The 16032-nt window shown below is 39.0% G+C and overlaps 1 protein-coding gene across 2 annotated transcripts in view; it reads right to left on the bottom strand.

Annotated features, from left to right (window-relative positions):
- Window positions 1-382: 382 nt before the first annotated feature.
- cpne9 (copine family member IX) overlaps window positions 383-16032 on the bottom strand; it is a 49723-nt gene continuing 34073 nt past the window's right edge. For both annotated transcript variants that reach the window (XM_061272866.1, XM_061272865.1), the window contains 13 exons: window positions 14941-15044; window positions 14075-14179; window positions 11889-11930; window positions 10934-11009; window positions 10427-10480; window positions 9820-9881; window positions 9260-9306; window positions 8055-8236; window positions 6844-6971; window positions 6402-6504; window positions 5887-5944; window positions 3786-3859; window positions 383-2000 (listed from right to left, as the gene is read on the bottom strand). In XM_061272866.1, coding sequence (XP_061128850.1) covers window positions 1836-2000; window positions 3786-3859; window positions 5887-5944; window positions 6402-6504; window positions 6844-6971; window positions 8055-8236; window positions 9260-9306; window positions 9820-9881; window positions 10427-10480; window positions 10934-11009; window positions 11889-11930; window positions 14075-14179; window positions 14941-15044 — 1200 coding nt within the window. In that variant the 3' untranslated portion in view covers window positions 383-1835. The remainder of the gene's footprint in view (window positions 2001-3785; window positions 3860-5886; window positions 5945-6401; window positions 6505-6843; window positions 6972-8054; window positions 8237-9259; window positions 9307-9819; window positions 9882-10426; window positions 10481-10933; window positions 11010-11888; window positions 11931-14074; window positions 14180-14940; window positions 15045-16032) is intronic.

Here is a 16032-nt window from a genome sequence, read left to right as displayed (position 1 = left end):
AAAACTCTGCAACACGGGTGTTTCAATGAAACAGAGAAATAATATTTATAATTTACCTTTAATTATTGGAAATTTCATTAATGACACAGTGCTATATTTAATTCTATATTGAATTAATAAATTAAACACTGAATTATTTCTATTTAATAGTGAAGTTAATTATTGAGTGTTTTTATTTATTTATTTGGTTTATTTAATTCCATGTTTGAATAATAAATATTTAATTAATACATTTAACATGTAATTAATAATTACATTTTAAATTAAACATTCCACGGTGTATTTATTTATTTTATTTTGGGACTTTTGGTCCTTCATATTTTCACACGTGTTCATCCATTTGATCAAAAACCTAGACATGTATTACTTTGGGTTTGACCAGTTAAGCAGTCCAAACATTTATTACACCAAAATACAATATAGACTCAACATTACACAGAATAAAAAAGTTTTATGTCTTGCTACCGAGCGCCTAAACCAGTTTTGGTTTCAAGCATATAACCTAATGAATTAAAACTTGATTTTCTGTACAAGAAATCTATGTATGGGCATTTCTATTCGTGCATAAGCCAATGATGAGACAGAAAAAAGTATTCTATTGTTAAATAAAGACCACAGGCTAATTTAAGTCAGAATACAGCCGTGATCAAACTATTTGGAATACTTAGACAATTATTCCCAACATGCAAGAGACGCAAGGACAACATCTTTTATATTATCAAGAATACAAGGTTTTAAAATTGATTCATATACTTGCACGAATGTTTACAGCATCCTGTTGAGCCACCATCTTTACGCTGAAAAATACGTTTTAAAAAATACACCTGGTTGATTGAATTTGACTTAGTATTAAGTCATTTCATCACTACTGTTTTAACTACTGTCTGTGATGATCATAGTAGTTTGCATGCATAATACAGATACTTGTCTGGTACAAATGATGGTCACAAGTGGGCGACCTTTGTTCACAGCTCAGTTTCCGACACCCAATCAAGTCGTGGAGGATGGATAAACAGTAGTGGAGGCATGCATAGGACAATCTACACTCAGATTCAAGTCTATTGCCTTTCAAAGAATGTGCATTTGTCCACCAGGGAGCGTCTCTTCCCCACAAAAATGCCAGTCAGAAAGAGAAATGTGTGCCTTTTGTGACCTTCATTGTCATTCCCACTTCCCATCATCCAACATCCTCCATCCTCGTTTCAGGCATCAAGTCAAAGTCTCCAAATACTCCTTTATTCCTCCTCACTTGTCTCCTTGCTCTCTTGCACCTGCCTCACTTTTCAATTCACTCTCTACACCTCCTCCTCCTCCACTTCCTCTCTCCAGGGCAGCCAGAGAGGGAGAATGGCATTTCTCTAACAGCGGGAGGGCAAATCTGCATCACTTCACGCAGCGAAAGGATGAGTGGGTGTGGCAAAACGAATTACGAGTGTGTGTGTCTAAGTGTTTATTTGTAAGAATGAAGATACAATTAGATATTCATATAGTTTACTAATTCTATTTGATTCAGGTGAATTTATATTGTAAAGTTTGAATTTACAATCCCGCGCTCCTCGCCCCCTCTCCCCCAAATTTCTGCTTTTATTTTATGTCTATCATCTCATATATGATTAGGAATTAATATAATGCAAAGTTGTAGTACACATTTGCAAGTAAAGCCAGGACTTGGTGTTAATGCTTTGCTGCGCTTGAACTTGACTGGTGAGAAGGAAGGATGCTTTTGTTCACTACTGCGTGGCAGAGTGACTTCACTGTTGGTAGTGGAGGTGTCAAAAAGGAGGATAAAGTTTTAGGTGGAGGGAGGGGGAATCAGGCAGGATCACTTTGTGCTGTTATGGAAGGGGCGAGGAAGAGATGCATGGTCTTGGTTCAATTCCTCGACTCTTCATGAAGGACAAAAGCTGGTCGGGGATCTCAGCGAGGACGTCCTTCGCGAGCCGCGCCATACTGAGGACTTGGTTTCCAGATCTGTCCACGTAGTCTCGGAAGGGAACGAACTGGAGAGGCAGGGAACAAAAACATATTGACCACGTTCAATTACTTGTATGGACTAATTATGATTAAACAATGCTGTTTTCTGCACTCACTTGGCTTTTTGACTAATAGGCCAATTTAATGAGACATGATCGATCAATGACATCTCATAACAGATTTCGCACTAAACTCTTTCATTCTTTCAAAAATGTACACAACCCCCAAAACAACCGATTTGATAGATCTATGCAGCGTTTGTTCATTGTGAAAGTGCAAGTAAGAAAAAGTAAAGTGTGATGAACACTCCTTGTGGATTAATACTCCGTGTATACTGGAATATAAAAAAATGAATGCAGTTTGAAACTCTATACAACCCACAGATTGCAATGTGTTATGAAAATGTCTTAACCAAATATCTTGGACTCACTACAACAGTTTCACTACAGGTCGATTTTCTGTCAATCTAAATTCCCCCTAAAATCAATGTTATGATAATCCTGTAAATAAAATACATGTCGCAGAACACGTGATTGTTCCTCTAATGACAACTATGTGATTTACGGTGGGTGGGAAAGTCAGAGGTGCTCCCATTCAAAATAGCGGTGAACAACATCTCACATCTCCTCACGAAGTCTTAAAGAATTATTCTCATTGAAAGGTTAAAGGTAATTGGAAGCATGCATGCAAATGAGATTGTAGTTGTATAACAAACAGCGGACAGTTATGTGGAAGGGCCCTGATGCTGAAACATGATGGCAATACCAATATAGCTTTGGCCTGAGAGCAGAAATAGTGCAGTCAATAAGCAGGCCTTTGATTAATGTATATATGTAGTCTTAAAATTCTGGGCGAATGTAGGTCAGCAAAACTTTAACTTGCAGCCATATACATAATATGAACTTTTACATCTAATATAATGCTACATTATTATTATTTTCAATTTACATGCCTCCTACCACTGTGTTATTTTAGTGTCTTAGAGCTATTAATGCCATATATAGGCAGTGGCTCTAGCACAATATCTCTTACCTGTAGACAGAGGCGAAAGCGGGGGCAGTCTAAGCACAGTTGTTGAGGTTGACTTTGATTTACTGATCGCTTTTAGGCTAGTATTATGGCCCAAACCTTTAAATCACCAGCATTTTTTAAAATGAAGCTCCTTATTTTCATGCTCAGCGCATCTAGCGCAAAGCACAGGCTTAACTGTGTGCGTGTGTGAAGTTCTCTTTCTTTTGTGCGCCGTTGCGAGAAGAAAACCAGACACATTGGCACATAGAAAGTACATTTAAAAAGAACAAGAAGTTCTCCTCTTGTGGATAATATAAAGTTAGCTGCTATGGAGAGGGCTCTTGGAGACCGCCTTCCACTCCCGATCGGTTGGTCATTCATGCCAATCCACACATACGCTCCATAGTTGTGCCATATTTCAAAAATATTTTGATGATATTCGTCCAACAAATTTATTTCCATATAGATTGAGATTTGGATTGTCCCACAGGGTGTTATATTTATGAATGAAATACGATGACATCATCACACGTTCATGGAGCTCGGAATGTGTGTGTTTGTGTGTGTGTGTGTGTGTGCGTGCGTGCGTATATGACAAACAAAATAAGTACACTTGTTGAAGAATTGGGGGAAAAGACATGTGCAAGTACTAGTATGTCCTAAAAAATTCAGAGCGTGCAGATGAGTTAAATGGAAGAAGGGAACCAATTTAGAGGCTGATTGAAGCCTTCTTTCACTATGCACTTCTTTGTTACTGCTTAAATCTCCCCAGCCAAGTTCAATGGAATGGTGATGAGTACCTGCACAATGTCTCTCTCAGCGAGGCGCCCTCTGGAGGATACTCTCACCTCATCTCCATCCAGCTCTTCCATTGCTAAAAGCAGCAGAGAGACAGTGAAAGAATGACTCAATAACAGAGCCACTGAGAGGGAAAATGAAAATGATCATTGTAATTACTGAAATGGAACGACATGAGGAGAAAGGTGTTGAGTGGAGTGTGGACAGAACATTTTATGCAACAAAAAATGTCATAGCTCCTGCAAAGATGACACAAATTCAAATCACAGGTCCGGAAATTGAGAAGCCCAGTAGTTTAAATGTGAAGCTGCGGGAGAGCTTCGATAAGACATTTGTGCTAACAATAAGAGGGTACTTGTTGGAGAAAATATGTTCAGATGTCCTCAATTGCAGAACCACCACAATCTCACATGTAATGAATGCATACTGTATTTGCAGTACTGTCAAGCCCCATCTGGAAATGAAACACTGCAATGGAAAGATGTCAAAGGTCATAGTATATGCTCACTGATCATAACGTGAGGTACACTGAAAAAGCCACTCAATGCCCCGTTTGTTTTTCGGTATGTCTGTAGTCCTGATACTTGATGATGGCATGACAGATCTATCTTCTTCGCAATGAAGGCATTCACATCCTTGTTGTTGTCAGAGTGCACGTTGCCGATTGCAGAATGGCTGCTCAACACAATGCGTTCAGCCAAGCAAACACATCCATGCAACCATGCCAGAGCGCTAGAGGCATCTCTTACAATTGGAACTCAGTATGAGTCAGTATGAGTATTGAATATAATGTATGTCGAGACACACACACACAGGTAGCACATGTGACCTTCAACCACGGCTGACTGCATTCCATTCACTATTAATCCTGATATTGGATTTTTAAATTAGAAAAGAATAAAGGACAATCCAACCCAGGCTGAGGTTTAAATCGTCACACATCATTGAACCGTAGCATCAGCTAAAGGTTCATAGCTGATGGCAAGCCAGGGTTTGACATTAAACTACACTAACTCAAGGCTTCATGCTGGAATGAATTGAACATATCAATTGATGGCACCCGTGTTTACCAACAAACGTATTGGCATTGCCTTAAAATAAAACCTCGGTGAACCATGGAGAGGGAGTTGTGGAGAAAGCAAAGTCAACAGAAAAGATCGATCACTTTCCTCCCTTTTCTCTCTGGCAGAATTGCCAATTATATCTTCACAACCGCAACTAATCACTACAAGTCAACACCGCTTTGGATTCCTTTCTCCCGCTGGGAATCTTTGCATGGATTTAGGGTGTGAAATATTATCTTTTCTATTCCATCCATCTATTCTCTACACTCAAGCAGAGCACCAGAATGTATTTCTTTCCCGAGGCTAAACGAGAGCTATGCAGATACATACTGGGGATAAGAAAATAATTTATAAATATACAGTATTTTAGAATATTAACTCAAATGCTCCAGGAGCTATGTCGATTTCCGATGCCCCTCGAGCTCCAGTGTAGCGCCATCCCTGTCTATATTGATTATACTGGTTAGTGTTGCAGAGAGCTGGAGCCTATCGAAGCTGACTTCGGGTGAAAGACAGACTGGAGCCTGGACAGGCTGGACTGGTGGACAGTCAATTACAGGGTATATATAGAGGCAGACGACTATTCACACGAACATTCACAATGTCAGCGAGTGGGAAAGAAACCCATTCTGCCTGCACGCAAAAGGAAATCAAGAAATCCTGCTAGAAATGGAAATGACATCACAGTGCCTTAGGGCTCAAGTAAAGACATGGCTCACCTATTTTCTGGCTTTGGTCATGTGACGGTCCTTACTTGAGCGCTTGAGCACTGTGATGTCATTTTAAGTGGCAAAATGGCAGCCCTTTGAGAAGGATAAGGATTCAGAAGGATTGTGCTGCGTAATTCATCTTCCACATACACGATACTAATCAAAATGTTGTCTTTAGACTAGTGCGGGGGCATAGAACACATTATCTTCAAGAAAAAATTGGACTTCCGCTTTAACCAGCGCCACTAGTTCTTTAGAAATAGTCATAAATATTAAAACTTGTCACTCATGATTTTTTTCCAGTCATATCCCGACCCTGTAATACTCACCATCAAACTCAGCGGGCCCTACACCTACGATGATTATAGACAGTGGGAGTGATGCTGCCTGCACAGGAGACAGCACAAAAGAAAGACCGCATGAAAATCCAAAGCAGTGACACATACATTGTGGCATAAATGACAATCACACTGGCAAGACAAAATGGAAACGCAAAATGTTTTATATTGTACTACAAAAGGGTGGCGCAATTAATCTGTCTCTGCCCCATTCAGAAATGCAGGAAAAGGGCAATTGAAGGACAGGTATGACAGATATGTCTCACATCAACAAAAGTAATATTTTATGCATACATTTGTATTCAATCCTCATGAGCACAGGCTGTTAGGCTCTTTGGCTATATAAAATATAAAAACTGTAAACAGAGGTTTCATGAAGTGAAATATTGCATATGGGATTGACATGGGTCGAATTATCAGTCACATATGGTAAATCTGTTAGAAGTGAATGCAAGCCAAAGAAATGCGTTGGAAACGTGCCTGCACAAACATGTGTGTTTACTCACATTGACCACGGCCTCTTTGGTTTGGACCATGTCAGATATGACTCCATCTGTGATCATCAACAGGACAAAGTACTGCGAGCCATCTGTTATCTCTGATGCACAGCTGGCACACACACACACACACGCACACACACACACACACACACACACACACACACACACACACACACACACACACGCACGCAAACACACACACGCACACACACAGATACTTTGGCGAAAAGACAGACTATAAAATAACTATGCACACGAGTCTACAATAATCTCAGTCTTTAACAGAATTGCATACATGTGATCAAGGGTTTATGACCCCCCAAAAATATTCCTCCTCTGCTTTTCATTTGCCCAACTAAATTTAATTGAGTTTAGAGGAAGATCAATAAATACAATTGCAATTGTATTATAAATGTCATTTAGTTCTAAACCCTCGGCAAACACTCACTTTGCCACTTTGTTTATGACAGGTGCAAAGTTGGTAGGTCCATAGAGCTGTACAGTTCTTAGGCTCTGGAAGTAGGCCTCCATGACGCCATCGATGCCCACGCAGTTTGGATTATCATTATTGCTACCCTGAAAAACAAAGCAATGCATTATGAAAGACAACACCTTTAAATCAGAGTTAAGGTCTTGTCTTTTTTTCCTCATATTCATAGTACATAGTATATGTAACGTATTGCTCTCAAACTGTGGGCAAAAGCGAAGAGGCTTTTAAGCAAAGAGAATCAATCCAAATAAATTGCAGCAATCGTGTTTGTAAAGCAATCCAATGAACACAGAATAAAAGTTGTCTGTGCGGTTATAACATAAATGCATGAATTTTTACACCATCCAAATGATTCTGAAACTCTTACTTTATAGTGCATGACACAAAGAGAATAAAATTGTGAATTTCAGGAGAGAATACCACGACTTCAGCAAATCATGATGTGTGCTCAATGAGCATCTAAAGTAAAGGTGTAAAACTCAAGGCCGGGGGAGCAGTTTTAGCCTGCCACATCATTTTATTGGCTCACTAAAGAAAAAACAGTATGAAAATCGGATGTAAAGTTACATTTTTCTTTACTTTAACCAGGTTTGCAACCTTTCTTCTTCACCAAATCCCATCTCAGGATAAATTCAAATTTAATTTGTTGTTAATTTCTTGTGATTGGGGATTTATATCCTTGACTCAGTCGTGATGGCCCTCTGTGACGTTGGCTGGCAGCAAAAATGTGTGTGACGTGCCGGATTCTATGTGTGATGATGATGGGCAACTGGCATCCTGAAATAGGTTGCGTTCAAGATACGAGCTTCTCCTGTACTGTTCCTTGGCTAATCTCGCATTCTGCTCTGCATTATTTCCTGTTTTGTAATGTATTGTCTACTTGTCCAGTATTCATTTATGCATATACGTAAGGCAATCCTATTCTGTAGGTCAAAAGTATTTTGGTGACAAAGTAAGGGCTGTCTGGAGAGCCAAGCGGAAGGACACAAGTTGCAAGGCGAAAGGGTGCTGAGCGATTCCTGCTGGCAGGCAGATGAGCACAACTTGTTAGCCAGCTGTTGTCGCAACAACTCCCGGTCCCAACCACATCGTGCTACGGGTGTGCTGTGTGTGAGTGTATACGTGTGTGTTTGTCCTCTGCAGGTGATATGAAATGGTGTGTTTCTTACCAGTGGGAAAGCATGGGAGATTTTGCCATCAGGGGGCAGCTTAGCGCCAAAGCCATAGGCAGGAAAGAGCTTGTCACTGTCATAGTCCTGGATAATCTCACCCACTGCTTTCAGGGCCATGGCATATGCATTCATCTGGTAGGGGCTCATATAGTGGAGGGAGGTGGGCTGCGATGGATTACCTTGCAGAGGCAAACAAAACAAAACAAAACAAAGAGAAGGAAAAAGATCACCGGCGTAATCGCTTGCTTTCAGATATCATAAAATGAATGTTTGACAAGATATGTTGCTTCCTCTTATGTCTAATTTAGGTACTAATTAAGAAACAGAAAAAACATACGACACACTTCATACCTATAAGAGGCACTACAACCGCCTCTACTGAAAAAAAATGTATGCATAATAGCCAGATCATATAAAATATTGAATTTGAAATCATCACACTCTATTTAACAAGTTCAACAGCGATACGAGTTTACAAATGGATGTCTATTCATGAGGGTGATCAATGATTAACAAACTGAATAATGTAATATGAACTTCAAAGATTATTAAATATAAATAAACTGCACATTACTTGTTCAGAATTTGAGTTAAATTAATTAGCATTTAATGACCTATGTGAACATGAATAGTAAAAAATTAAAATCCGGAAATCACAGCTTTCTGAAAAACCTCCGTAGTAATTCTATTGGTTAAAGACAATGAATCCCTTCTTCAAATCAGATTCTCAGGCTGTATTAGGCTGTACATATAAGGCTTCAAACTGCAAAGGGATGCAAGACAGCGCTTGCCCATATGTTTGGAAGCCTTGACATCATAACAAAGTAGGCCGCAGTGTTTGTCACTGTTTCAATGAAAAACCCTGGATTTGCTTAGATGAAAGAGGAAGAGGAGGGAGATGAGCAGCAAAGGATGAGTTTATCAGACTCTAATGGCACGACAGAAATTTTAAATTTGAGTTTAGACCCAACCATTAGCCATCAGAGCTGCTTTGAGGTGTACGAGGATGGATGAGCAGGGACCAGTTTCCCTTTTTACTATGTCACGCGGCATTTTCAAAAATCTTGTGCTATTCTCACTTCAAAATTACTTCTCCACCAACTCTCGAATCGAATGCACCAAGATGTCATCATGGCGCTCGCCTAAATTGAATTTTTTTTTTTGATTCAAGATGCAACGTGAAAGGGCCTTAAGAATCTTACCATTTGATGCTGTAAAGTCTATAGCAACAGTGAAGTTCAGCTGCGTCCTGGTGCACATAAAATTCACCCCAAAAGTGAAGAAACAACAAAAAACACAAGTCAATGTACATGCAGGAAATATTATACAGTAGTGCATGTGAACATTAATGGATAACAATCATTATTACACTGTAAAATGTAATTTGGTTAAAGAACCTCTACGAACTGATGCATTCACAACAAAAATATAAAAAAAATATTCTAATAAACTTGCTAAGGATTGTACATATAGGCAAAACAACAAAACAGAAGGTGATCAGATTTTAGGTGCTCATTTCACAATATTCGTCCTACTACTTTCTGGCAAACAAAATACTCAATTATAAGAGAATAATGACCTGAATACATACAAGAGAATTAGGAGTGCAAAATTCCTCAGGTGTAATTTTGTCAGTCAATATCAATTCAGTCTGATGCTCACAAAGCTTTTGGTGTGTCAAAGTACACACACGTACGCACTTGTGCACACAACTGGGTGGCATTGACGCTGTGAGAGCGGGCTAATCATTAATTCCACTCACCCTCCTCGGATGAAATCCACAAAGGTGTACTCAGACTCCACTTTGAAGGACAGCAGAGTTACCTTGTGTGTACACAGACACATGCACGCACACACACACACAAATGAAAACGGAGCCATATTCATGCCAATGGGAAGGGACAAACACATACAAGTTGCCAGAGGGCGTAGCAGACATTGGGAGAAAAAGACATAAAATATTTGGTGTGAGTAACATAAAAAATACCAATGAGAAGCCACTAATTCCAATTTAATTTCAATTTATCATACTGTGACAAGGGGAAATTGAAGTTACGCTTTGCTGTATATTTTTGTGTTACAAACCACACACGGAACCAGATCACAAATACAGGAACGCAAGGAGACAATCAGAGTGAAAGAGGTGTGCAAAACATGTTGCACCAGTTCAGCTTGTGGCTTGCGTTGCCTGCCTCAAGGGGACCTCAACAGTAGACATCAACCAAACCAGCACCACTCCAAAAACTAGTTGCCATTATTCTAGTTTGACAACAGCGGGACTTGAATTTGTGGCTTCAAAGCCCAAGTCCTCATAGCTGCTGCCTGCCACCTTATACACAGGCAAGTACAGGGGAAGTGGAAAAACTCACAGTTCCTGAATTGACATACTTCTTCTTTTTGCCCTTCTTCTTGGGATTTAAAACCTGTACGTGAAACGAAAAAGGGGCATATGAGGTTACTGCACATGAGTATCATACACTGGACAATGTTTTAAAATGAAAATGAATGCAACAATGATCATCATGGCTGTCTATGAATTTAAACAGAAATTATTTCAATACATCTGATAAAGATGATTCATTTTAAAAATGCATTAATAAAATCACCACCCATCAATAGTTATCCACAGATGATTCACCCAAATGAACATTCAGTGTGTTCATTATTTTCCCGTGAATAAATCGTCGAATTTAACTAATTTGAGGGCGAAAAAAATAGATGGATGTTTACATTTTTGTTCTTTGCTTTCTTACTTCAAAAGACAATTTTCCCAGCATTCAGAGATTGTGTTGCAGCATATTACTAATTATTACCACAATCAAATGTTGCAACTGTGTCAGTCCCAAAACATTTGAATAACATTTCAACAAGTTCACCTCATAGACGTTGAACTGGTTCTGTCCCCGGGACAGCTCTCTGTAGCTGGTGGTGAACTCGCCAATGAAGTCATGGCTGCAAACACACACCCACACATGGGCAAGCATGAATCCAAATGTCATCATCTGAGACAAAGTGTCAAGTCTATTCACATCTCCTCCTGTGGGTCTGCCAGAATAACCCCCTTGTGTATTGTGATGATGTGAGTTTATGTTCCAGTCATAAGGATACAGAAATACAAGTAAGATAGGTTGGAATGAGGTTAATACACACACACAGAAAGACTATGGTAATAATTAATGTGTTTAGTGTTTGAGCTAAAGTTTAGAAGCCGATATGGAGTGGGCAGTAGTTTCTAAAGTAATCACTGTTATGTGTCATGTAAATAAATAAGCACATCACCTTCTTTCTCCGAGGCCCTGTAATTTGCTGCGCTATAATAAACTTCATTACCACAAAACACACCAGCCACACAGCAGACATGGCCTCAGTAAAGTAGCGTTTAAAAACACGTGCTCCTGTGCGCATTCTGACGGAAAAAAAAACACTGAGGTGGAGAAACAAGAAAGTTCAGACCCTATTGAATGACCTGTCTGCCGGCAGTCGTGAATGGTTTCAAAATAGAAAATTAAGGATTACAATGACTTTTTGTAAATCACAAAATGTATGATCTTGTTCGAAGGACAAAATGACCAAAGTGACGATTTATAACGTCTTGAATGTATAACAAATCAAATCATTCTAATTAAGCACTAGGAAGCAGTCAGCTCAGCATACATGTGCAGTCACAGCAATTAATTATGAGACATTAGCGAGAATGTAGAACATCAAAGGTTAGAAACACGTGACATAAATGTAATATTATTACATTGTGAAATGAAAAAGAACTTATCTAGAAAATATTAAAATGGAATACTGATAACTGAGGTTGACAGTGACGTAACATGACTTTACCTTCCGTCTCGATCCCAGTCATAGACGTCTATTTTTACAGTCCTAAAATAGAGAACATAGTAGTATTTATGAGTGTGCCAATGCAATTCAATGATTCAACAATGTGTTTCTCTGCCAGCAGATATAAAGTTAAATATGAATTGCAACACTGCTGAATATTAAAAATGCAGCGCCTGCTGGCACTAGAAAGCAGACAGGGTGCTTCACTGAAACAACACGACTGGCAGCGCAGAAAAAATGGCCGTAACAATTCATTGTTATTTCAAAACCCTTGCCTTTTAAACTTTTACAAATATGTTATCTTCACATAGAAGTAAATGGTAGACCCAAGTGCAGGAAAGAAAAAAAAACAGCCTGGCAGAATGCTGATGATTTATTAGGAAAATATAATACACATAGCTTCACATAGACAAAAATTGACAATTATTCTCAAAGCATCCCCTGATCTTAAGCTCCCAAAAAGTGAGCACTGTGGATCAGCTCATGATTATCAATCCCTTGTAATAAACAGATGAATGGTACAGCTCTAATTAATGAAGGTGTTTTGAGTCTAGCAGTCATCATACGTATATTATACATCCTGAGCCCAGTGTTTATCCACTAGTTGATGTATTGTTTTCATTTTGGGTTATCAATATTATGTTCCCATGCACTCCTTGTAGAAATATAGTCGAAAAGTTCCACTGCAGATATAAATTTGACAGAGGAAGCTTTCCAAGGGACATATGGCTGAATTTTCTTGTACACTGTTGTGATGGCACTTGGGTGAGACATGGTTTTCACATCGATTGCAAAATGAATATAATGAAATTCACGATACTTATACAGTTGGGGTTGATGTTACTGACAGTGTCCCTGTGGAATTTGCCCTTTCCCCTTGATGTGGGGCAGTGGAGAGCCCTGTCCTGTGTTGCCTAGCAACAACAGGCTAGGCAACTGTGTGAGAAAAAAAACAGATTTTTTTGCTGTGGCTGCCAACAACATTTTTATTTCAGTTGTTAAGTTTATTTTGAATTGTGTAGACTATTTATCCATTCCATTTAATTGTGCATTTTCACTGTAAGCTACAGTTGCCCTGAAGTGCAGAAAATGAAAACAGATAACTTAACACAACATAAAATGAAGAAAAAATCATGTTGGGAAGCTAATTGTAAACAAATGACCAACCACAACGACATTTTCATACCGAACGCGGTTGGTGCGTGCTGGGATCTGACTTATGGCTGATCGGAAAAGAGGGCCGACTTAATTGACCATATGCACCGTTCGTCTTTGACCATGAAATTATTCCGTAAAATGTGCTTTCTTCAAAATGAGACCTGTTTGATGAGGAGTTCAGTATTTTTGTATTTGTGAGATTTTTATTTGCTGTTTATTTGCTGATTAGATTTTATTTATTTTTTATGAGCTTTTTTCTTTTTTAATATTTGTTTTCATGTTTTTTGCTGTTGCTTTTGTGTTTATCACTTCAGGGCTACTATAGTAATACGATCATAAGTGTTACTCAGCTCACACATTAACATTTAATTTTATTCCCACGTGTAAAGTAGTGGTGTCTCATGAGAGCACCAACTGTAAAATATGCCAGTAATAGCCTCCAGTAATTCTACTATCCACTGCTTTTTGAGATATACTGGCTAGGGAAAAAAAGGGCAACGTGATAGAAGCACCCGGTTTATATCACATGTTGAAAGATTTGCATCATCTGAGGATTGCTGTTTTATTTTACTGGCGCTGAGAAAAATTTGAAATGCCATGCATCGTAATCCAATGCTCACACTTTTAGGTATTTAATACGATGATCTTATTCCCACAAGGACAAGTGCAGTTAGACAGGAGCCGTGAAAGGTATTAAGTATATGCAGTGCGCACCTGCCCGCAAGTGGCTATCACATCTGCTCGGCACACTCGGAATGTCAATGTAATACAGAGTGTGGAGTGGAAACCGAGGCGATCTCAATAACACCGGCGCTGGTCCCCGGGACAAAATGACCGACTGCTGGCATTATTCTGACCGCCCCGGCAACAGGTGATGTCATCAACTCCCGGTGTATTCAGGGTTCCTATGTCAGTTTATATAGGGGGAATGATTCACGCATAAAATACATGGACGATCAAAACAGCCAACATTTCACTATGCAATTCTTGCATGCATTTATGCATGACTCGGGCAGCTGTTTTCTGACCTGTCATAGTCGCCGTTGCAGAGAGCTCGAACAGGGATGGTGAAGGGCTGCCACACTGGGTTCAGCGTGTTCTTGATCACCTCTGTTTTATGGCAGATGGTGAATCTGCCAGAAAAATGGAAAACACTTTGAGAAACACACAGACGAGGCAAAACAGTGCTCATTTGCATTTTTGATGATAATTACACAGCATTTATAGGGATGTTTCTCCGTCAGTTTGTCTGGAGGACATGGGCAGATGGGGTTCTGCTTGGACAAAGAACCAAGCTTCAAGAAGTTATTTGAATAAGAATGACACACAAGTAAAACCAGATGGAAGTAATGTGAAAATTGTTTATCCACACAGCTTTTTCATTACCAGAGTCCTCAAAGAATTTCCTCAAGCTTTCTTTGAATAATTTATAATATTTTACATATGACTGCTATTTAGATGACAACACTGTTTGGGTAGCCCCCAAAAAGCAAAGGGTAAAGTACTTCAACTCCACAGTATTAACTCCTGCAAATAAAATATATAACCACTGTGCATGATTCCAGTAAATTGTGAGAAAATGTCTGCCTCTCCAACTGAAAGAATGAGAAAATAGACTTTGGAACCACCAAGTAATGTTTTTTGTTACAAATATCTTGTATTAAGTTGTTTAAAAATGAAACTGGAATTCAATTTTGTTAACTTGACAGTAGTCATGTAAACCTGCAAAAATATGTCATCTGCCTGCGTGACTGAATGATAAACTGCTTGTCAAAACAAAAGGAACACTTCAATCACACATCCCAGATATCCACAAATAGCATCATAATTAATGTAAACCAGAATCATTTATTTTCACAGGCTAATAGTAACCCATGAGGCTTTTCAGACTCACGTTCCATCTTCGTTGCTGCGATAGAAAACCAGGAAGGGGTCTGACTTGCCAAAAAAATCTTTCTTATCCAGCTTGTTGGCACACAACTGCATAGTAGCAATATCCTGTGAGGGAAGACAAATAAGGCTTGATGAAAATATCATTTAAGATGCAATTTAATTTTGAAGGCAGCAACCTGCGGTGTTGCACATCTTATTATTCCAGACTACAGCTTTTTGTGACACAGACAAAGTAATTTATAACACAACACCCCATCTGAATGCAAAGCAATTGTCGTAGTAAACTTGTATAATGGAGATGCAAAATCCCAAGTCGGCAAGGAGTCAAGCCTCATCTTCATAATGACTGCATATATTACATGGAGAATTCAGGCCAGTGTTTCACTTAAAGTATGCATTTTATCAGAGGGAGAAGCACATTTTATCATGGATCATCTGTAATATAGTCATGGAGGAATGGGGAATAGCCTCATGCATATTTATGAGTGGTTACATCTATTAATGAGACACTGGTTTATTAGGTCTGTTGTTTTTAGATCCTTGGTATGGTAGAAGGATCGTCTGGAAAGATTGTCCATGAATAAATATAGAATTCATTGCATTTGGATTTATCAGTGTCCACATACTACAAGTATGGACATGGAATACACAACATTCCTGTTGGGTTTGGGTCGCTTGTCACTTTATCTCTGTGTTACATGCCAGTTTTATTTCAAAGTTGTCCGCATCTAAAAAAAAGATACAATCATACATGGTTAAATAATAATATGAATCAGATCAATCTGACTACAGTATAAGTGGGCTGGTCCCAAATATCCTGTCAGTGCTCCTTTTTTAATGGGAACAACTGGACAAGTGCAGACACGCCAATGACACGTGTCAAATGTACTGTAAATTGAGCGTTCCGTTTTAATTTCAATAGATACTCCCGATAGCTGAAGTTACGATCCATATATTATATGAATGGCAATGGCTGGGAATAACACAAGCTTCTCTATTTTGGTAGACTGGCACACGTTCACTCGATAACAGGCGTTACTTCATTTTTCTGTCAGCGTAAATCTAGTCTCGTGTCCCCCGAAGCACCTGCTAA

This window comes from Syngnathus typhle, linkage group LG2, assembly GCF_033458585.1.
Source record: "Syngnathus typhle isolate RoL2023-S1 ecotype Sweden linkage group LG2, RoL_Styp_1.0, whole genome shotgun sequence".
Classification (NCBI taxonomy): domain Eukaryota; kingdom Metazoa; phylum Chordata; class Actinopteri; order Syngnathiformes; family Syngnathidae; genus Syngnathus; species Syngnathus typhle.
The sequence above is the reverse complement of the archived record's forward strand: the minus strand, read 5'-3'. Positions and strand labels throughout refer to the sequence as shown.